Genomic DNA, 22,661 nt, shown 5'->3' with positions numbered 1-22,661 from the left:
TTTAATGAGCTGTTTGAAAATAATCAGATTACGTACAACAAATACAATCCCAGTATTGTTAAAGGTATTTTGTGAGATTATACATCACCATGAAATGGGTTCTAAGTCAGAAATGGCTGGGAAATGCTGGCCATCCCTGTAGCTAGGACAACAGGTTGAAAGAGCTTCTAGGTTCAAGTGGCCCTTTGCCCCATTTTTGCAAACATAATCCTTCAGATTCTCAGAAGCTCCACTGCCATATTTTCATCTATGAAGCTTTCTGCAGCCTTGCTGGCTATACTATCAATTACTTCTGAAGCACAAGGTACTCATTTTTGCCATGGTTCACTTTCTATCCATATATAACTATCTGCATATTGTCTTTTTCATTTGCAACCAGAGGTTGCAAACTAGTGAGCCAAAGCCAGCCCATAGATGTGTGTTATTTGGCCTAATGCTTTTAAAAAGTTAGTTGTCCACATTTAAAAATTGGGAGATGGGGACAGGAAAAAATAAAAAATTGGGAGAGCTAACATAAAACTTGGATTTCTGGCTCCTTACCAAGTGGTCTGGCAACACTGGCTGTGTATTCCCACATAGCAACAGCTTATGCAGTTGGAGCAGTTTTCCAACATCTACAGCGCCAGCTTCCCTCAGCACTCAGGTGGTTCAATTTGCAATGCCTAGACCTCTGCTGTCTAATATGGTAACCACTAGACACACGTGGCAATTTGAACATAAATTAATTCAAATTTAATTGCAATTAAATAAATTTAGAGGCACCTGGGTGGCTCAGTTGGTTGGGCATCCGACTTTGGTTCAGGTCTGATTTCACCGTTCGGGGGTTCAAGCCCCATGTTGGGCTCTGTGCTGACAGCTCAGAGCCTGGAGCCTGCTTCGGATTCTGTGTCTCCCTCTCTCTCTCAAAAATACTAAAAAGAAATTTTTTTTAAAAAATAATAAATTTAAAACCTTAATACCTCAACCACATTTCCAGTGTTCAGTAGCCATCTATGGCTAGTGGCTACCATATTGGACAATACAGAATAGATACCAGTTGCCCCAATAATGTCCTTAATAACAAAAGGATCCAGTTTGAAATCACATGTTGCACTCAATTGTCTTGTCTCTTTAGTTTCCTTTTATCTGGAGCAGTTCTTCAGTTTTTCCTTGACTTTTACCATCTTGATACAAATGAGGATTACTTTGTACGATGTCTAGTTTTATAGAATGTCCCTCAGTTTTATTTATCTGGTTAGATTCAGCTTATCTATTTTTTGCAGGAATCAGTGATGCTGTGTTCTTCTCATTGCTGCCTATAGCCATGTGTCTCCTTAGTGGGGATACCGGCTTTCATTTAAGCTACAGTTTGTACATTCTCCTTTTGTAATATGTATCACCTTCCTTACTTTTTTTTTTTTAGGTTTATTTATTCATTTTGAAAGGGAGAAAGCACACATGCAGGTGGGGGAAGGGCAGAAAGAGAGGAGAGAGAATCCCAGGCAGGCTGTTTGGCTCATGACCTAAGCCAAAGTCAGACACTTAACTATCTGAGCCACCCAGGTGCCCCCCTCACCTAACCTTTAATTGATTCACTTATTTTTATTAGCTTGGATTCCTGTATTATTTTATTCAATTGAGTTACAATCCAGTACTATCATTATATATTTTGATGCTCAAATTATTCCGGATTTGGCTAGTTGCTTTTGTGTACTTGACACGTCCCTATCGTTCTTTGAGCATTTCCTTCTCTCTGGAACAAACAAATGTCTTGTACTTTCCCAGCTCTGGAATCACCCATTCCTCCAAGGAACCCTGGTTCCTTTTATTGGAGAATAAAGCCCTCTTTGTGGGCTGAGCTAAAGAAATATATATCCCCTACATGTTTATACACTGGCATCTGTATTTACTTACATTGAAATCTGTATTTATTTCGATCATAAATACCTCAACACTGCTCAAATCCTTCTGGTTTCTTCCTATTTGTAACTCATTCTCTCCTAGCACTTATTACCTTCAATATACTAACTTACTAGATGTCTTCTACTCATATGTATGTAACCAATTTCCCATTGCCAGCACTGCCTACCCAGGTGCCCTTTTTTCATCCTTCTTGGAATCCACTACCTTTCCCCTCACAAACTTATTATCTCCTCACTCCTTTTTAAAATATGTATGTATGTTATTTCTTAAGTAGGCTCCATGCTCAGCGTGGAGCCCAATGCAGGGCTTGAACTCATGACCCTGAAATCAAGACCCAAGCTGAGATCAAGAGTCAGATGCTTAACTGATTAAGCCACCCAGGGGCCCCCTAAATATGTGTATTTTTAAAAAGCAACCTTGTTGAATACTGAGACCAAAAACTGTCAAAAGACGCTTGTAAGAGAGAATTTCACATGGACTCAGCATTCGATGAAGCTGAGCCATCCCTGTTCATGTTAACTGTGATAATGGCATCAGGGTAAATTTTGTATCATTAAGAGATGCATACTTGCTAGGCGATGGGTACACGGGAGTTGATTATTGTTCTACCTAGTCTTATGTTTGAAATTTTCAAATTAAATTTAAAAAAAGGACAAGAGGCAGCAGGTCTGCAGATCACTGGCCTTTATTAAGAGGAATCACTGCTAATTACATAGAAGCTACCTGCCTAGCTAAAATCCATGAGGTTCACATGAACTTACAGTTACACAAATAAACAAATGGCATGGTCAAAACCATAAGAAAGTATCCTGATGACCAGGTCATGAAGGCTGGGGTGAAGTCTGCACATTTATTTCAAGCTGTTAAAGAGTTTGTGGGCCACCTACATGGGGGAAAGAAAAGGATGTCATCAAATGGCAGCTTTAATATCCTGGCTTACAAGGTCCTTCATGACCTGGAACAATACTGCTTCTTGTCTCTCCACAGCGTTCCATACACCCACACCCCTCTTGAGCCCTAGTGAACTCCCTAGTTCCTTGAATACTATCTCCCTTCTACCTGGAACTCTTTCCCACTTTTTTCATCCTTTATTTTTCCTTTAGAACTTAAGTTTACATGTAATTTCTTGTAAGCCTTCTCTAAACAAACTCCTATCCCCACACAAATGTGTCTCTCCTCTGTCTTCCCCACAGAAACTTATATGTCCCATATCACAGTGTTTATTAACTCAACAAATGTTTATATATAATATCTACTATATGCCAGGTACTCTTCTAGATGCTGAGTAAGCTACAATGGTAAACCAGGTAATACCTCTGTCTCTTAAGGAACTTACACAATGACAGAATTATAAAATACATATAAGATTAACTTCTGATAGTGAGGAATGCTCTGAGGAAAATAAAAAGGCAGGGAGGGCTAGCAGCTTTAAACAGGAGGATCAGTGAAGGCCATCCTGAAAAGGCTACACCCAAGACAGTTTACTACTCTACTTGTCTTCTATGCTGGCTCAATTTGGTGAAGGAAAGGACCATGCCTATTTCATCCCCAGATCTCAACCCAGTGCTTGGCTCATAAAAGTATTTAAATAATATACAATTTACCATTTTAACTATTTTTTTTTTTAAAGTAAGCTCTAGGACAAACATGGAGCTTGAAATCACAACCCCGAGACCAAGAGTTGCACACTCCACTAAATGAGCCAGCCAAGCACCCCTATTTTAATGATTTTTAATTCCACATTTCTGTGGCATTAAGTAATTTACTGTCTAGCAATTATCAATCTCCAATTTTTTTCAATTTCCCAAACTGAAACTATGTACCTATTAAGGAATTCCCCATTTCCCCCGACAATCACCATTCTACTTTCTGTCTATGAATTTGACTACTCTAGGTACCTAGTAAGTGGAATGACCTATTTGTCTTTTTGTGATAGGTTTATTTTACTTAGCATGTCTTCAAGGTTCATATATGTTGTAGCATGTCAGAGTTTCTTTCCTTTTTAGGACTGAACAATATTTCATTGTATGCATATACCACAATGGACATTTGGGCTGCATCCATCTTTTAGCTACTATGAGTGCTGTGAACATGCATGTACTAATCTGTTTAAGTCCTTGAACAGTCTCAATTCTTTAGGGTATACAACCAGAAGTGGAACTGCTAGATCATATGGTAGAATTTACATTTTTGAGTAAAGTACATGATTTCTTTTTACTGCCAAATAATATCCCATTATACAGATATATTACATTTTATTTATCCATATATCAGTTGATATATGTTGTTTCTCCTTTCTGCCTATTATGAATAACGCTTCTGTGAGTATTTGTGTACAACCTTTTATATAGACATGTTTTCATTTCTCTTGAGTATATAGGTAGGAGTGGAATTACTGGGTCATATTAACTCTTTTTGAAGAACTGCCAGACCATTTATCTATAGGGCTATACCAATCTATATCCCCGTTACTAGTGTATGAGGTTTCCAATTTCTCCACATTTCACCAACACCAATCTATTTCTTTCATGATATGGAGAATTACAGACACATATTTTGTATATAAATTTTGCTTCTTTCCACTAAAATTATGTTGAAAAAGAAATGCCTCTATTCATATTTTATATGTAAATGTATCTATGATGCCATTTTTATTTAAAAATCTGATAGTATATACAAGAAAACATGGTTCTCTCTAGCCAGTATGATTTCAGTTAGATTTTTCTATATTCATAAAATACCTTCCTTGATTATCACAATGTGTTTAATGGGGGTACTTGTGTACATTTGTGTATTCCCAGTGTATATTACAGAATTAAAACACAAATATTGAATTGTTGAAGCATAAAATTGGTTGAATGGAGATCATTAACTTTTTCACGGGGGCAAATGTCATTTATTTTCTCCTTTTTACTTTTTGACCCCCTTCACCCATTTCTCCCTATCTTTTTGATTATAGCCATCCTAGTAGGTATGAGCTGGTATCTCATTATGGTTTTGATCTGTATTTCTCTGAGGGGTAAAGGTATTAAGCACCTTTTCATATGCTTATTAACCAATCAGTTTTAATGTAACCAATCATATCCAACTTTTGCCTACTCTGTAATTTATTTACAATACCTTACTCTTACATGTAAAAGAGTCAAATACAAATTTTAAAAATTAAAAAAAAAAGGAAGGGGCACCTGGATGGCTCAGTCTGTTGAGTGCCTGACTCTTGATTTTGGTTCATGATCTCCTGCCTGGGATTCTGTCTCTCTCTGCCCCCTCCCCTCCCCCCACCATTCTCTCTCTCAGAATAAATAAACTTAAAAATAAATAAATAAAAAGAAAGAAAACTTTTTGGACCAACTGCTATGTATAAGACACACTGAAGGCTATAAATTATTATTTAAAAAAAATTTTTTTAATGATTATTTTTGAGAGAGAGACTGCGTGCATGCGCACACATACACCCATGCATGCACACACGCACTGAGTGGAAGAGGGGCAGAGAGAGGAGACAGAGGATCTGAAGCGGGCTCTGTGCCAACAGCAGAGAGCCCGATACAGGGCTCAAACTCACGAACCATGAGATCATGACATGAGCCAAAGCTGACGCTTAAGTGATTGAGCTACCCAGGCGCCCCAAGGATATCAATTATTTTAAAATAGCCTGTTACTTAAAGATACAAAATCCAGCTTTCTTACTGGATTCCCAATCCAAGTTGGGACATCATTTCTCTTCTTTAAGCCTCAGTTTCTTATCTGCAAAATGGGGATAACGACCCCTTATCTCCAGTGAAAACAGAATTAGATAAGACTATTTATGTAAAGTGCTCAGAACTGGACCTGACATATATTGGGCCAATAAGTAAATGCTTATTGACGGAACTGTCCTAGGATGGAAAGGCTGTCAGCACCAAGTCTGCCTGGCCACTATAAGTTTCCCCCTTCCTGACTTTAGGCTGACTTACACAATGGTCCCTTGCATGCAGGAAGTCAAAGAGCTCCTCTGTGCAATCCTCCTCTGTCTTTGACCTGGAGGATACGCGCTCATCACAGAGCTCTAGCCGCTCCCGAGCCTTTACACATTTCTCCAGCTGCTCGCATTGCTCTCTCACCGTTGTTAGAGGATCCTGAAGGAGAAACACAGAGAAGAACCAAAATGGGGTTATAGGAGGAGACCCACAACCATCTGCTTTGATTAATACAACCACCAAACCAAGGTGCTGCCTCTGAATTACCGTGCAGAAGGCCAGCTGGCAGAGCCACACTGCCGCCAGAAATGGCAGAATGGGGTCTCCCATTCAATTCTGATGCTAAGTAGTAGGGGAAAGTTTCACATTCCTGCCTTCCAAGGTTGCCAGTATGCACTGAAAGCCTCAGTCCTATCTGAAAAACAAGGTGGTAAAGGAAACCTAGCCAAACTTGAAGTAGATCTATAGGAGGCCTTACTTGTTAACATAGCATTTTGGGATATGTAATGTCTGTGAATTTGAATTCTCCTCATCTGACAGCCAGGCCTATGCAACCCCAGCTGTCCAGCTAGAAAGGCAATGTTAACATGGAGAAGGACTATACAAGAAGAGTTCCTTCCAGAATTCTTTATTAAACCACAAATAGCAGATAATTGAGTACTAGGTCCTCAAGATGCTGCTCTGCTCCCTGACGCCATGACTAAAGCCCCAAACCCAGAAAAGACGGTTTCCCAGGCCCACACCACCCCCCAAACACTCCACAGCACAGGAAGGATTAAAGGCCTTTTCCACTTCCATCTTTTCCAAGGTGTCAAGACGCCTTAAAATGCCCTTAAGAGTTTCACGAAGCTCAAACTTTCTTTTACTGAGGTAGTTCCAAACCTGAGACGGCTCTTACCACTAATTCCTCCTCCTCCTCTTCCTCCTAAAAAAGGAAAACAAAATTAATGTCAGCAGCAATTTAGGAAATACATATTCCCAATCACACTGATTGTTGTAATTATGGAGGATAAGCATTGTATTAATTGTGTTTTTTTTAATTTTCTGTATTTTATGATGCTTTGACATTGTCGGACATTGCTACGTTACTAATCCAGGAGAGAAAGCCCCTCCTAGGGCTGGCTAATTTCTAGGCAGCAACTTGCCTTATGGACACATCTTTCGTATGTAAACCAACCAATCCAAAACCCTTATCACCAACTACCTCCTTTATCTAACTCTCCTACACTAAACCTGTTATTGTCCCTGCCCTAATCTCCTTACAGTCAAGTACCAAACAACTGGAGACCACCTCTATAGCCCAGAACCCAAGGAAATTATTCAAACTATCTAATCCTAACCTTGCCAGAGCTTGACTATCTTGCCTCACCCATTCTTTCCCTCAGAAACCAAAAGTCTGGTTTCCCTTGCTCTCTCGGCTGGTCCAGGCACTTTCCCATGTGGCCCTGGGTGGTGTGGCCTTCCCCCCTTCTCTTGGAACCCATACAAACTCAAGAACAGTTGTCTCCATGCCTGTAACCTTACCATACCTAATTAAAACAAACCCTGAGTATATTGCAACAAGGACACACTATCTCACTTTAATTAGCAACAACCTAAAGTGTGCAGGACACTCTAAAGCCTCTAAAGTACTTATCTGTAATTTGATTAATCACAACAGCCCCTTAAAGGGCTCCCAGTTTAGAAATAACAAACACTAATTAGACATTTTTTTAAGTGAGCTCTACACCCAGTGGGGCTTAAACTCACCACCCCAAGATTTAAAAAAAAGTCGCATGCTCTACAGCCTGAGCCAGTCAGACACCCCTAATTAGACATTTTCTGATACAGATTCAGGCTGAGTTCACATGGAACCTATATAACTTAAAGTATTTTGTTTGGAATTCTGGTAGGTCCTACTAGCACCAAAAATAGCTTAATTTCATCCTTACATCCCAAATGAAATTAGGAGGAAAACATTTTTTCTAGACACTGAACTTGAACTGGGAATATGAAAATGGCCAAACCTAAACTCTTCTATAGCCAATGCTTTCCAGTTACTGCATTTGGCTTGCTGAACCCTCAGGACTCTAAGTAAACTATCAGTGTTAAGTGCATCAAAAGTCTAGAGTAGTCCATTCACAAACTTGGAACCATGCCCTAACCTATTTACTTCTGATTCAGGGACACAACCTCAAACTTACAAATAATGTAAACTTTTACAAATAATGTAAAAGATTCTCTGTGGGAGCATCAGCATAGGCTTAAATCTCAGACATAGCAGAGTCTGAACTGCAGTATCTCAACCTGTCTAAATTAAGGTGTTTGCCTTAATTCACAGGAATGTGAATGCACATGTCCACATTTGGGGAAGGGAAAGAAAAGGTATATACGAAGATTAAAAAAAAAAAAAAAAAAAAAAAAAAAACAAATTAGCTTAGCAATCCTTCATTAAGTTTTCAAAATTCCAACACAATTTGCTTCATTCTAATGAAAGCTGGGAAGGGTAAGGCAGGTTCAACCCAGGCTATTTATTCTCACAGCAAAGATCTCTCCTAAACATGAAGATGATTTTTATGATGTCAAATTCCAGTTTTTCATTAAGGTTTCTTAACCTTGCTCTTAAAAAAAAATTCATACTGAAAAAGTTTTTCCAGGGGCACCTGGGTGACTCAGTCGGTTGAACATCCCAACTCTTGGTTTCAGCTCAGGTCATGATCTCACTGTTTTTGGGCTTGAGCCTCACGACAGGCTCTGTGCTGACAGTGCAGAGCCTGCTTGGGATTCTCTCTCTCCCTCTTTCTCTGCCCCTCCCCAGTTCACTCACTCATTCTCTCAAAAACAAAAACAAGGGGCACCTGGGTGGCTCAGTCGGTTAAGCGGCCAACTTCGGCTCAGGTCATGATCTCACAGTCCGTGAGTTCGAGCCCCGCATCGGGCTCTCTGCTAACAGCTCAGAACCTGGAGCCTGTTTCAGATTCTGTGTCTCCCTCTCTCTCTGACCCTCCCCCATTCATGCTCTGTCTCTCTCTGTCTCAAAAACAAATAAACGTTAAAAAAAATTTTTTTTTTAAAAACAAAAACAAAAAACAAACAAAAAATCCTCCCACCCACCAAATTGAAATCCTAACCTGCCCGAGTTAGAAACCTGAAATTTGTATCCCAGAAGCAAGACCTTTGTATCATTTCCCTATTAGCAATGCTACTACATTGATCATTTTGATGATTTTGTAGCAGAAGTATCACAGCATGTTTTGGAAAAACAAATCCAAATACAAGTCTGAAAATGGGACTACTTCATATAAAATTTCCAGTCAATGACAAAAACCAAGGTCACACTAGATAAAAAGATTTATTGTCCAAAAGGTATTGATAGGTTCTTCATAAAAGACCTCAGTTTTCTTAATTAAAACAAAACAAAAAAAAAAAAAAAAAAAAAAAAAAAAAAAAAAAAAAAAACAAAAAAACTGACTACTTTCTTTTTCTCATCTGCTGCTGTGGTGAGCTCTACTGAACTTTCTGGTATACTTCCTGCTGAACTTCCTGAGGCAAGCTCCATTTCTTTCTGGTCCTCTTTCTGAAAATAAGACTAAGAAAAATCATGGGATCAACTAGTTTCCAACTACTCTGAACCCATAAACCCAGAACAGCTGCCCAGAAGTGACTAGAGAACAAAACAAAGGATAGGAAACGTGACTGAAAACCAAAAGTTAGCTGGCTTCTCTAAAGCTGTATAGCACTGTGGCTAAGTCTTGGCTCTGGAACCATGTGGCTTGGGTTCAATTCCTCGCTCCATGATTTCTTAGGTGTGGTCCTTAGGAAAGATATTTAACCTCTCTATGCTAGCTTCCTCACCTGTAAAATGACAACAGAAATAGTACCTAATACTTACCTCATAGGACTATGGGGTGGCTTAAAGAAATGAGTACATATAAAGAACTTGGAATGGAATAGTAAGCTGTCAATAAATTATTACTAGGTTGGAATTCTTCCTCTGGGAAAAAGCTCCCTCTTCCATCCTCACAGAATTATACTGCACACTCCTACACCGTCCCCAAATATACCTCCCACTCCCACCCCCACCAAAGAAAAAGAAATCCCTTCCTCACAGAAACTAGCATAAGGCCAGATCTCCGGAACCTCAACAGAAGATGTAGCAGGATTCCTGACCTGAGCAGAGGGAAGCGCTAGGGTTGGTCTGCTTGCTCCCTGACCTTGTCAAACCAGGATCTCAGAACACCGGATTGACTAAAAACACACATACTATTTTTACAAAAGTTTAGGCGACACAGCATTTTCGCTCTCGTTAAACCGTCACCACTTTCACAAGACGGGGAAACCAAGGCCCAGAGAAAAGCTAGTCATCTACTAGCCCCAGATGAATCGACGAATTCTGGGGCTGGGTCGAGGGAACCAGTAAATCCCGACCGTGCAAACTCCAGGGGCGAATCCAAGGCCAACAGGGCCCCGCGTGTATTTTGGCGGGCTTGGTCTTGAGCCTCAGGGCAGTGCAGAGGGCCGAGTCGGTCGCCTTGCCTTACCTCTTTGGGGTCTCCGGACCCAGTCAGCATCTTTCGCTCGTCCTCCAGCCCCATGTTCCGCTACGGTCCTGAATTCAACACCAGCAGCAACAGCGGCACCTATTCCACTCCAGGATCAAGAAGGACTTGTAAGGGTCACTCAGCGGATATCCGGCGATCTGGCCGGAAGTGCGGCAGACTCGTCGTAGTCGCGAACACACGCTCGGATTGGCATATACTACCGTCCACAGGCAGGGGACAGGGGGAGCTAGTATTCGTGCCTAAGGAGGATTTGCTAAGAAATATCCCCTTGATCGCGCCAGAGCCAAATACATTGATATACGAATTTATTTAAAGTATTGGCTTCTAAGAGACTTGGTAAGAATGCGCATTTACTCGACGTTCCTTTAGCGCAGTTCCCAGTCTTCCCCACATCGCTGATGAAACCGTCCTAACTGCTGACCTTTTCAAGATGGCGGCGCGAGGGTGCCACTCTCGGGATCGCGCACCTCCCCAAGATGGCGGCGCCCGAGGCCTGGCGCGCCCGGAGTTGCTGGTTCTGTGAGGTAGCGGCGGCAACGACCATGGAGGCCACGTCCCGGGAGGCGGCGCCAGCGAAGAGCTCGGCCTCGGGCCCCAGCGCTCCCCCCGCCCTGTTCGAGCTGTGCGGGCGGGCGGTGAGCGCCCATATGGGGGTTCTGGAGAGCGGGGTGTGGGGTAAGTCGCGGGGTGAGGGGCTACCTCTGGCAACGAGCGGAGGCGGCCCAGCGGCCGGGGGGGCGCGGGGGGCGAGGCCGGGAGGCCTGGGGCAAGGCCCAGCCCGGGGTACTGGAAGCCGCACCGTCGGGTCGGAACACGAATTCCGTGACTGACTGGACTAGGCAGAGTAAAAGCAGGGACCAAATCGGCAGGTGGACCTGCACCGCGGCCTGGCTAGGGGGTCGCGGGGGGCGAGGGCAGGAGGCCCGGTCTGGGGCCAAGCAGGCAGGGCCCGGACGACAGAGGCTGGAGTGACGGACCGGCCGTGGGCACCGAACTGACGCTCGAGACGGGCCGGGCTGGGGAGTCTCGGATGTCGAACCGACGGGCAGAGATGGCCCTGCCGCTTGGGGGCGGGGGCCGAGGTTGGGAGGCCCGGCCTAAGGCAAGGAGGCCAGGCCCGGGGCCACCTAACCTGACTGACGCGTGGGGCCTCCGGTGTCTGCTTGACGGACCGCGGGTGCTGAGACTCCCGAGGCCAGGCTGATGGGCCAGGGCAGCCCAGTGGAATGGAGAGCGAGGGGCTGGGGGAGAGGCCGAAGGCTTGGGGCGCCGAGGCCTGTCCGACGACATAGGGCTGAGGGGAGCGCACTGACGACCGGGGCCTCGGGTGCCCAATTGCTTCAGCGCAGGACTGACTGACGGGCAGGGCAGGGAACGCCGGAGGCCACTCGGACTGGCCTGAGCGGAGGAAGGGCCCGAGCGGGTGAAGGGAGGCCGGGAGCGGGTCAGCAATCTAGGGAGGCTCGAATGACGGACAGGCGGGAAGGGCCAGGGAGGCCCCAGGAGGGGCGACGGCCCGGGGATCCCGGCTGGGAGGGGGCGCGTCGCAGCTAGGAGGCCTTGGGCTGAGTCGGAGCCAAAGGAGGCACCGGGCCCGAAAGCTGCCGGGACCGACGGCCCGGCTCCGGGCTGAGGGTGCCCAGGCTGAGCGGCCAAGGCGGGCGGCCCGCGGCCCTGGGCCAAGGGGCCGGGAAGGGCAAACCGACCAGCCGGGCTGGTGGGCCTGGGAGTAGGGCGGCCCGGCGCGGGTCAGGTAACGCAGGAGAGAAGGCCCGCAGCCGGATGCGCACGCGGAGGCCGGGCTTTGGGGTGGGCCCCGCCGGCCCCAGCCTGGCAGCTGGTGAGGAAAAACTCGGGTCGGCCTGGCGAACACTGATGGTGAGAGTGATAGACAGCAGAGAGAGTGAGGGCTCCGGGGGCGCGGGGGGGGGGGGGGTCGGCCGGGCCGCACGGGGATGAGGGAGGCCTTGGGCCTGACAGACTGGTGGTGTGAGGGGGTGGGGTCCAGAGGCCCGGCCGAAGCTGGGTGAGGAGATCCAGGCCAGGCCCAGGGCCCAGGGAACCCGGAGGGAGTGGCAGGAGAGAAGAGGAGGCCCCCAGGCCTTGAAGGGGTGGGGGGGGGGGGTGAGGTTCTGGAGAAGGCCTCGGGAGTGGTGGTAGTGCCTCTGCCAGGAGGAAGGCCCTGGTAAGGTCAGAAGTGAAGGCTTGAGGTCCCGGGATTCTGGGTTTGAGTTGCACTTTGAGGAGATGGCTGTGAAGAAAGGGCCCTGGAGTTTGACCGGTTGGGCCTCCAGGAATAAGGCCCAAGGCTGTGGAGAGTGGTTAAAGAAGGCCTAGGGATGTGGGAAGGCCCTTGGTGAGGTGGGGGTGGGGCAGCGATACTGAGGAGGCCCAAGTGTCTTCCTGTAGTGGGGAAGACTGTTAGAGTCCTCAAGCTGATGGGGGGAGGAGTTGTGGAGGCCCTGTGCCAACAGATGAGAGGAGAAGGGTCAGGCTGACCCATGGGGAATAGGTGAAGTCTCAGTGGAGCTGGGCAGGGGGCTCAGAAGAGTCCTGAAGAGTCTGCCTGGAAGAAGGCAGAGAGAGGATTGGCTCTATCAGCCTGGAGCTTCTAGAATGCTAAACTTGGCTAGGAGGGAAGAGGACTGGGTATAGAGGCCCCAAGTTGGGAAGAGGAGGCAGTAAAGGTAGAGGCTGGAAAGAAGCAAGGAAGAGCCTGGCTTAAGAAGAATGGAGAAAGGAAGAGAGGAGTTTGTGGATAATAGGGGATGAGAATCCCTATGGCTGTGAGAGGGGATGGCTAAACAGAGCAGATTGGAGGGACAGAGGAGGACGAGCTCCTATGGGCCTAGCCTAGGTAAATAGTCACACAGAAAAAGCTGAATCAGGTTAGGCTTCTTAGGAGGGCCCAGTAAGAGGACTGGGAAGAAGTGCTGCTTTGGAGGAAGGTCTCAGTGTGGGCTAACAGCCAAGAAAGGCTTCCTGGAGGCAGTGGACTAGTGTTGCTTTGTGTAGGGAGAGAGAAGGGTAAAGTGAGTAGAGGCAGCAGGAAAGGATACAGTGAGGAAACAAGTAGAATAGGTAGGTTATGCCTTGAATGCCAGGATATGGAGCTTGAATGCAATAGAGAACTTACATTAGTGTAATAGCTTAGGGAATTAATACTTTCATTCAGCAAGTACACTGAGTACTATGTACAAAGAATTGTACTAGACTGTGGACATCAAGATTCACTTATTCCACAAGTAAAGATAAAGGGAGATCCTAGAAGTTTTGAAAGATTTTCCTTAGATATGGTATACTCTAAGATCTTAGACTGTTCTTGGCAGGACAGAGATGGTATTGACAGGATAAGGATAATAATAGACAACATTTAGTGAGCTTATTATGGCCAGGAATGGTCTTAAAAAGATTACAGGTATGATCTTCTTTAATTTTTATAGCAATATTATGAGGTAGTTATTATTACTTCCATTTTAAAATTGAGAAAACTGAGTCTTAAAGATGTTAATTTGCCCAAGGATTCATAACTAAGTAAAAGAATCAGAATTTCACTCAGTTTTGTCCAACTCTAGAGACTAAACTGTTTAGCCATAATACTGTAAAGCCTTTCGGCTCTAGACGTCAGCAAGAGCAAGTTTTGTTTTTATGATATGTTGAATTTAGAGTTAGGGCTGGATTATTTCTATTGTTCACCGGAAAGTACTAGTTCAGAATATAGTAGGGGCCCAAAGGATGGGAGTCACCAACCTGGAAGAGTGGGAAGGGGATTCAGAAAAGGCTTGATAAAAGGCACATGATACTTGGAAGATGAATAGTTAATATGATGAAAATGGCAAGGACATTCCTAGTAGAGAGCAGCATGACAAAGGCACAGAGACAGAAAATAGTGTGACATGTTAAATAAATGTAAAAGTAATTTAGCATGGATGAAGCATAGGAGACAAAGCAGGGAGCTGGAAAAGTTAGTACGGCCCAGATTATGTTGGACATTTTTATCACACATATTCAATAGGAATTTTTATTTGTTTTGTATTTTTATCTTTTTTTTTTTAAAGTTTATTTATTTTGAGAAAGCAAGATCAGGGGAAGGGTGGAGAGAGAGAGAATCCTAAGCAGGCTCCACACTGTCAGTGCAGAGCCTGATGCGGGGCTCGACCTCACAAACTGCTAGATCATGACCTGAGCTAAAATCAAGAGTCAGACACTTAATCGACTGAGCCACCCAGGCACCCCTTTTTATCTTTTTTTTTTTTTTTTTTTGAGTTTATTTATTGTGAGAGAGAGCAGGGGAGGGACAGAGAGAGAGAGGGAGAGAGGGAGAGAGAATCCCAAGCAGGCTCCGAGCCGCCAGCACAGAACCTGATGCAGGGCTCATACCCACAAATTGTGAGATCATGACCCTAGCTGAAATCAAGACTCAGTTACCTAACCAACTAGGTCACCCTGGTGCCCCTCAATAGGACCTTTCAAATGCAGAATGTTTCATTATGCTTGGGCAGAAATGAACTGACCAGCTCCTAAATGAGTATATCAGCTTGCTTTATTATCTCACTCTTGAAGATGTGCATGTCCCTGAAATTCCAGGTGCTAACTAAGTGGCTGAAGATAAGTGGATTAGAGTTTGAATTAGACTTAGGTTAGCTTCTGGAGGTTCCATTTGCCAAATGAGAAGTCTGCCCTTCTGTTTTCCTTTCCAGTAGGATAAATAATGCTTGGAACCCTAGGAGAAAAAAATAAATTTTGTGTTTTCTTTTTGTAGCTCTCCCAGGCCCAATACTTCAAAGCATCTTACCTCTGCTCAATATATATTACTTGGAGAGGATTGAGGAAACTGCCCTCAAGAAAGGTGAGTGTCTTTCTCTCTTTCTCATTCAGTGATTATAAGCCAGGCACCATAATGTTCTGGTAAATATTACACCTGATATCTGTGTAGAACTCACGCTTTTCAAAAGTACCCTCACACCTGCTTTCTTACCAGATTCCTTACAGTGTCCAGTGAAACACAAAGCAAATAAATGATCCCAATTACACTAATGAAAGTGAAACCATAGGCACACCACAATTAATACCTAAGTCAGATCTTCTGAATCTTAGTTTTTCTATTTTACCTTGCTGTTTCCCAAACCACTCATTAGACAGATCTTTTTTTTTTAACGTTTATTTATTTTTGAGACGGAGAGAGACAGAGCATGAACAGGGGAGGGTCAGAGAGAGAGAGAGACACAGAATCCGAAACAGGCTCCAGGCTCTGAGCTGTCACCACAGAGCCCGACGCGGGGCTCGAACTCACAGACCGTGAGATCATGACCTGAGCTGAAGTCTGATGCTTAACCGACTGAGCCACCCAGGCGCCCCTAGACAGATCTTTTAATAGCCAGCATTTATCTAACTAATCCTGATGTGCCAAGCACTCTCCTAGGCACTTTACTTGGAGAAACACATTTAATCTTTTCAACAACTCTATGAAATAACTATTATTAACTATGTTTTACAGATAAGGTAACTGAGGTACAGAAAAATGAAGTAAACTCACCCAAAGTCACACAGCTAGAGTATGGTTGGCTGATATTTAAACCCAGGCAGTCTGTCTTTAGAGCCAGTGCTCTTTACTAGTCTGCCATATTGCTCCTGTGAATCCAGAGAAGGCAACACCAAAGGCTGATGTACTTCACTCATGGTGGCCAAAGAGCAGCCAAATAAAGGTGATATTTCTCCCCACAGGCCTCTCCACTCAAGCCATCTGGCGCCGACTATGGGATGAGCTAATGAAGACAAGGCCTTCCAGTTTGGAGGTAAGTTAGCACCAGGTAGAACTCTGGCCTGACTTTGCACAATGAAAGCAGGAATAGCTTACAAACACAAGCTGGGTACTGGTAAAGTGCAGACACAGGGTTGGAGTGAATTTGGGAGGAGGACTCTGATGTCTTGTCACAAGGTTCTTTCCATTTGGCATTTGTCACTGGTTTGATTGCTCACCGTGTTTATAGGTAACACAAAACAGAGGAAGGTAGTGATCATAATGGAAGGCAGAACCCAGATTCGTAGAGGTCTTGACAGGGCTGGAGCAGTGGTCAAACCTAACAAGATAAAATTTAACAGAATAAACCAATTCCTCACTTGAGTCTAAAAAATTCCAATTGCATGACCTCAGGGAAAGAGGTGAAGGGGCCTGGCTTAGCAACTTGTATAAATGATTAAGGGGGTTTGGTCAACAGTGTGCTAAAGTCATTTATACAATGACTATACCCTGAGCTGTGTGAATTAATGTAACTATAACATATGCTAAAGGACAAGGGGGATGATAGACCTGCCTGGCTTTGCAGTGGTCAGGCTACCCTTGGAGTATGGAGAAAGAAGTCAAGGCCACATCATGTGAGTCACACTTGGAACACTGGAGATGTTTTTCCTAAAAAAAAAGAAGACTTGGGGAACATGAACTGTCTTGAAATATTTGAATGATTATCATATAAAAGAGAAATTAATAGACTTGTATGGGTAGAAGCTAAAGGAGGATAAATTTTTGCCAAAGTGATTGTAGAACGTTTAAACCCTGAACTTATTGGTGATGAAACAAGCTAATTCCAGAGGTAATAAGCTTCCCATCACTAAGTGTTCAAATAGAGTCTAGATAACTACCTGACACAAGGATATTGTGGAAGAAATTCAGCATTGTAAGAGAGGTTGGACAAGATGACTTTTAGGGCTTCTTGTAGCCCTGTAGTTCTATTATGTGTTGGTTCAGATATAACTCACTGGATCTCTCTTTTAAGCAGAATTTGTTTTGCTGCTCCATAACTAGGTGACAGAACAGATTGAGTTCAATAAACATTACTAAAACTTCCCACATGCCAGGTCTTATGTTAGATATTGGAAGTACAGACACAGTCCCTAATCTTCAGGAACTTCATGTTTAGCAGGAAGTCTGCAAAGAAATACATTATGCATGGGAGGATAAGTGGTGTGATAGTAACAAGAAGGTTGAGGGAGAAGGGAGCATGAAAGTGTTTCTTGGGAAGTAGTATTTGAACTGGTGGGTGAGGCCAAGTGATAAGAAAACAAGCTCTTATCAGGAATTGGAGATTTAATTTCTGGGGATGCACTGGGTTCAGTAACATTCAGCTCCATATCCTTCAGCTTTTCTACTTCCAGATCTGGATGCAACTCTTGAAGTTCAGTGAGATAATGCTAAGGCCCAACAAAATCTTCAGGCACTATATACAGGAATTAGGCCTCATGAGGAGAAGTAGATGCAAGATTTGAAAACAGTAACAGCTTCCTGAAACCTTTAAAGAAGCATGAGAGTCACTGTGGCCTAGTGTTTCCCAAGCAGTATGGTTGACTAGCAGTTGATGGAGATTGTAATATCTTTCACTTAGAATACGCTTTTTTTCCCAACATTATCTCAAGCTTCCTGGTAAAGAATATATGTTTGTTCTTGTCTCAGAGCATTTCAGAACATTAAGGAAACCCCAGGCTTGGTGGCCTAACAGTCACCTAGACAGAGGTCCTGACTTGGATCATATCCATTCCAAAGGGTGCCTCTTTTTGTTTCCCAGTTTTGCATGACAGTAACCTTAACCTCATAATTCAGAAACACTTAATAAGTGCCTGCTCAATTCCAGGCACTATACTAGGTTCTAAGTATACAGTGGTGAACAAGATAGCCATGGTCCCTGATTGCTTATAAAGAAGTAGAATTTCAAATTGTGCAGTACTTTGTGTGTATTAAGAGATCTGATATTCTGGAGACAAGGCAACAGGGAAATGAAGGATTATTCAGTAAATGATTCTCTAGTTACTGGTTCACTATTTGGAAAAAATCAAGTTAGAGCCTCATTTTACAATATACTCAAATAATTTCTATATGGAACTAAAGATTAAACTGTAAAAAGTAAAAGCATAAAACAACTAAACAAGAATAAAGGTGACTGGTTATCTAATCTCAGGATGGAGTGTGTTAATTATTAAATGGGCAGAACCAAAAAAAAAGTATGGACAATAAATGCCAATACAATAAACACAATTTAAAGGTACATAAACCTTTAAAGAACCTTTCCTTTCTTTAAAGGAAAGAATGTTTGCAACAACATTTGTAAAATGAGGATACAGAGAATAAGACAAAGACAAGCTATTCCAGTAGAGTACGTAAAGATTGGGACAAGTCACAAAATATACAAAAATCTCCAATAAAGTGAAAACTATTCAATCTCAATAATAAAAAATGGGAAAATAAACTTATAACTCTTAAATTAGTGAAGTCTTGTTTTGGTTTGTTTTAAAAGATAATTCCAGGGGTGGGTGAAACTTGCATTTTAATATGGTATTGGTGGGAGCAGAAATGTTACATAACTGTCTTGGTGGACAATCTGGTGATAATTGTCAAGAGTCTTTAGAATATTCTTAGACTAGAAATTCTATTTCTTAGAATTTATAGTACATAAAAGTTGAGATACTCATGAAGATTTATTTCAAGACGTTCATCGCAGCAACTTAATATCAAAACCTGGAAATAATTTCTTCAATAATGCATGAATTATTGAATGTAGTACATCCAAATTTTCAAAATATTAACAAAGTCATGTTCTAAAAACATTTAAATACATGGTGGTAAAATGTAATGACACGGTGGTATAATGTTTAAAAAGCCCAGAATTTGAAATTGTTCAAAATTGTCTCAATGTTATAAAAACAATTATAGCTATATGGGGCCCCTGGGTGGCTCAGTCAGTTAAGTGTCCAACTTCAGCTCAGGTAATGATCTCGCGGTTTGTGGGTTCGAGTCCCGCATCGGGCTCTGTGCTGACAGCTCGGAGCCTGGAGCCTGATTTAGATTCTGTGTCTCCCTCTCTGCCCCTCCCCACTTGCACTCTCTCAAAAAAAAAGAAAATAATAAATGTTTAAAAATTAAAAAAAAAAAAAAAAAACAATTATAGCTATTCACATTTACATATACATTCCAAAGAGTTGGTATACAGATTTTATCTCTCTGCAAATAATATTTCTGTTATCAGAAAAATAGTGGACAATAGTTTGTGAACATTTGCTGGCTCTGTTTAGTACAAGAAAATATTTAGCCTTCTCTAGTTTGTACACACACTTCTTCCTCCCCAGCTGGTGCCTAAGCCACCAGCCTGTGGATGGGCCAAGGACTGTGTTGGTAGACAAATGTTATTTTACCTCTTTGGTGGTGCCTTATTTCCCCTACTCTTGCCTGAAAGAATGTGTGTGTTTGCGTTTTTAATGTTTATTTATTTTTGAGACAGAGAATCCCAAGGAGGCTCTGCACTGATAGCGTGAGGCTCAAACTCATGAACTGTGAGATCATGACCTGAGCTGAAAACAAGAGTCTTATCACTTAACCTTGACTGAGCCACCTAGGTGCCTCCAAAAGAATGTGTTTAAATCTTTTATTTTTGGGGCGCCTGGGTGGCTCAGTCGGTTGGGCATCCAACTTCAGCTCAGGTCATGATCTCATAGCTTGTAAGTTCGAGCCCCACATCGGGCAGGCTCTGGGCTGACAGCTCAGAGCCTGGAGCCTGCTTCGGATCCTGTGTTTCCCTCTCTCTCTGCCCCTCCCCCACTCTCACTCTCTGTCTCTCAAAAGTGAATAAACATTAAAAAAAAATTTAAAAAAACAATCTTTTATTTTTAAATTTATTGAGTTTATTTTGAAAGAGAGAACATGAGCAGGGAAGGCTCAGAGAAGGAGAGAGAGACTCCCAAGCAGGCTCCGCACCGCCAGTGCAGAACGCGATGCAGGGCTCAAACTCATGAACCATGAGATCATGACCTGAGCCAAAATCAAGTCCCACGCTTAACCGACTGAACCAGTCAGGCGCCCCAATTTTATTTATTTTATTTTTTGATAGACTGTGTGCACACATGCACAAGCGGTGAGGGACGGGGGCAGAGGGAGAGAGAATCTCAAGCAGGTTCCACACCCGGCATGAAACCCAATGCAGGGCTGCATCCCACAACCTTGAGATAATGACCTGAGCTGTGATCAAGTGTCGTAAACTTAACCAACTGAGCCACCCAGGCACCCCCAAAAGAATGTGTTTAAATCATTTTGTATTCGATAGTGTATAAGTTCACACAATGAATGGCTTGAACTAGATCTCTTAGCTTGTTTTCAGTTTTGAAATTAAAAAAATTAATGTTTATTTTTGAGAGACAGAAAGTGAACAGGGGAGGGGCAGAGAGAGGGAGGGAGACACAGAATCCAAAGCAGGCTCCAGGCCTTGAGCTGTCAGCACAGAGCCTGATGCGGGGCTCAAACCCATGAACCATGAGATCATGACCTGAGCTGAAGTCATGCTTAACCAACTGAGCCACCCAGAAACCCCTCAACTTTGAAATTTTAGCAGAGATTCTTCTAAAAGGTGGTGATGGAATAAAACGCAGTGAACTGCTGTCTGCTCATAATTAATTGACATAATTGTCATAACTAACTTTACTCATCTAATCCTCACAACTCTATGATGTAGGTAGGTTTAGTTACCTTCCTCACTTTATAGATGATGAAACTGAGGCAGATAGAGGTGAAGTTACTGTCTGAGGTTATAGTTAGTGAATGGCAGACCTAGGATTCAAGTTGAGGCAATTTGGCTCTGGAGTGCCTGCTCCTATTCACTATGTCATGCTGTTCTCGCAGCAGTTACCACATGTCTGGGTGTTCCAGTTTCAAATATTCTCCCACTGTCTTCATCAACCAATAAAATGTGGGGAGAGGGGAACACTAATATTTAGTTACCAAAACTACATATTACATGTGCCTCCTGGTCAGAAACAGCCACAATATCTTGGTTCACATTTTTGTCCATATTTTAGGCCTTGACTGTCTCACTTGTGAAGTTGAAGCCTTGCTAGGTTACCTGCAGGTGTTTTCCAAGGCTGTGAGCATAGGCCAGCAAATGTGTAGGAAAAGTGTTAGAGATAGGATTCAGGAATACCCACTCTGCTTCTTCTGTAGGCTGAGTGGAGATTTGGTTGTCAGGTATTTTTTCCTGGTCCCATAATGCCCCTACATTATTGCTGGTGAGAGGTCCTTCCCCCTTGTTGCTGCCATGCAATTAGCTCAAACACGAAGAAGTCATTCCCAATTATTACCACAGCAGGCAGTGTCATAGGGAATGGCCAGGGCAAAGGGAATGACACTTTTGCCTAAGAATAGGGGCCCAACTCTTGCCAAGAACCTCAGATATAAGTTGAGGGTGACTGTGGTATGAGTGAATGCATAGAGGCAGGGCAAATACCAAAGAGAAGTGCCTTTTTAGTCTTGGGGAACCTCAGGCCCCTACTGCCTTTGCTTCAGGCTGAATAAGCACCCTGCTTAACAGGCTCTGCCTCCATCAAGTTCATTTCACATTGCCCATCTGGGCTATTATCATTAGCAGTAACAGAAGTAACATTTTGTATTTTACAGTTTACAAAGTGCTTTGACTTGCATGGTGTCATTTGATCTTCACAACAAACCTGTGAAACAAGTGATATTATCCACCTTTTACAGATGAAGAGATTCAAGAGGTCCAGAGTATAGTGGCAGAGATTAACACTTGTATCAAAGTCAGCAGACTTTCTACTGCACCTTAGGAGAGAATGGGAACTTAAGGAAGGCTGTGTGCCCTTTTGGGGGTGAGGAGGGTAGGTAGCAGTAAATGCTGACCTCTGATATATATCAGAATCATCTGGGGGAAGTTTAAAAAATAAAGATGCACAGGCCTTGGTGGCTCAGTCAGTTAAGCGTCTGACTTCGGCTCAGGTCACCATCTCGTGGTTTGTAAGTTCGAACCCTGCATCAGGCTCTGTACTGACAGCTCAGAGCCTGGTGCCTCCTTTAGATTGTCTTTCTCCCTCCCTCCCTCTCTCTCAAAAATAAATATTAAAAAAAAATTTTTTTATGGGCCTTACTGCAGATATAACATAAGAGGATCACCAAGTCTGGGTAGCTGACATGAATTTTGGAGAAACAAAAGCTCCACAGTAAATCTTGATGTGCACCAAAGGTTAAGAAACACCTGCATTCAGAGATCTTCTAAATGTACCAGAATAGTCTGATAAAATCTCATGTGCATCAAAGCCAGTAACTATTGCCTTGGAGAAACCAAATCTAGGAATTTGGACCTTGATCTCCAGGAATTTTTCATCTGGTTGGGATAAAACATGTGCAGAGACAACACCATGAGACAAGGTTACCAATGTCTAACACCTGAGTAGTCAGATTATCAGAAGAGTCCCACAAGAGAGGCAGGGGAGG

At 43.3% G+C, this 22,661-nt stretch overlaps 2 protein-coding genes across 4 annotated transcripts in view; one reads left to right on the top strand and one right to left on the bottom strand.

Annotated features, from left to right (window-relative positions):
- Positions 1 to 2,569: 2,569 nt before the first annotated feature.
- UQCRH (ubiquinol-cytochrome c reductase hinge protein) lies at positions 2,570 to 10,537 on the bottom strand. Of its 2 annotated transcripts, XM_040470103.1 has the most exons (5): positions 10,382 to 10,471; positions 6,760 to 6,786; positions 6,129 to 6,276; positions 5,859 to 6,020; positions 2,570 to 2,785 (listed from the first exon to the last, which is right to left on the bottom strand). In XM_040470103.1, exons 3-5 carry the CDS (start codon positions 6,189 to 6,191, stop codon positions 2,753 to 2,755), a joined length of 258 nt encoding a protein of 85 aa, XP_040326037.1. In that variant the 5' UTR covers positions 6,192 to 6,276; positions 6,760 to 6,786; positions 10,382 to 10,471; the 3' UTR covers positions 2,570 to 2,752. The 2 variants fall into 2 exon arrangements, with proteins under 2 accessions (XP_040326037.1, XP_040326036.1); XM_040470102.1 differs by lacking the exon at positions 6,129 to 6,276 and having other exon boundaries at positions 10,382 to 10,537.
- Positions 10,538 to 10,640: 103 nt separating this feature from the next.
- The window catches only part of LRRC41 (leucine rich repeat containing 41), a 19,736-nt gene continuing 7,715 nt past the window's right edge, over positions 10,641 to 22,661 (top strand). The window contains exons 1-3 of one of the 2 annotated variants that reach the window (XM_040470098.1): positions 10,641 to 11,077; positions 15,165 to 15,251; positions 16,127 to 16,197. In XM_040470098.1, coding sequence (XP_040326032.1) covers positions 10,879 to 11,077; positions 15,165 to 15,251; positions 16,127 to 16,197 — 357 coding nt within the window. In that variant the 5' untranslated portion in view covers positions 10,641 to 10,878. Of the gene's footprint in view, positions 11,078 to 11,447; positions 12,281 to 15,164; positions 15,252 to 16,126; positions 16,198 to 22,661 lie in introns of those variants that run through there. The other variant, XM_040470099.1, reaches the window with a different exon arrangement.

The sequence above is a fragment of the Herpailurus yagouaroundi genome, unplaced genomic scaffold (genome assembly GCF_014898765.1).
Source record: "Herpailurus yagouaroundi ecotype Mexico unplaced genomic scaffold, PumYag 77, whole genome shotgun sequence".
Lineage (NCBI taxonomy): Eukaryota > Metazoa > Chordata > Mammalia > Carnivora > Felidae > Herpailurus > Herpailurus yagouaroundi.
This window is presented reverse-complemented; position numbering and strand designations above follow the sequence as displayed.

Bases quoted from the DNA above. Each gene is read 5' to 3' on its own strand.
- UQCRH (XM_040470102.1), bottom strand. From the start codon at position 10,435: ATGGGGCTGGAGGACGAGCGAAAGATGCTGACTGGGTCCGGAGACCCC. The intron at 6,021-6,759 runs GTAAGAGCCGTC...TTTCTCCTTCAG, and splicing joins AGGAGGAGGAGGAATTAGTG to GATCCTCTAACAACGGTGAG. The intron at 2,786-5,858 runs GTAAGTCAGCCT...TCCCCCATGTAG, and splicing joins TGCATGCAAGGGACCATTGT to GTGGCCCACAAACTCTTTAA.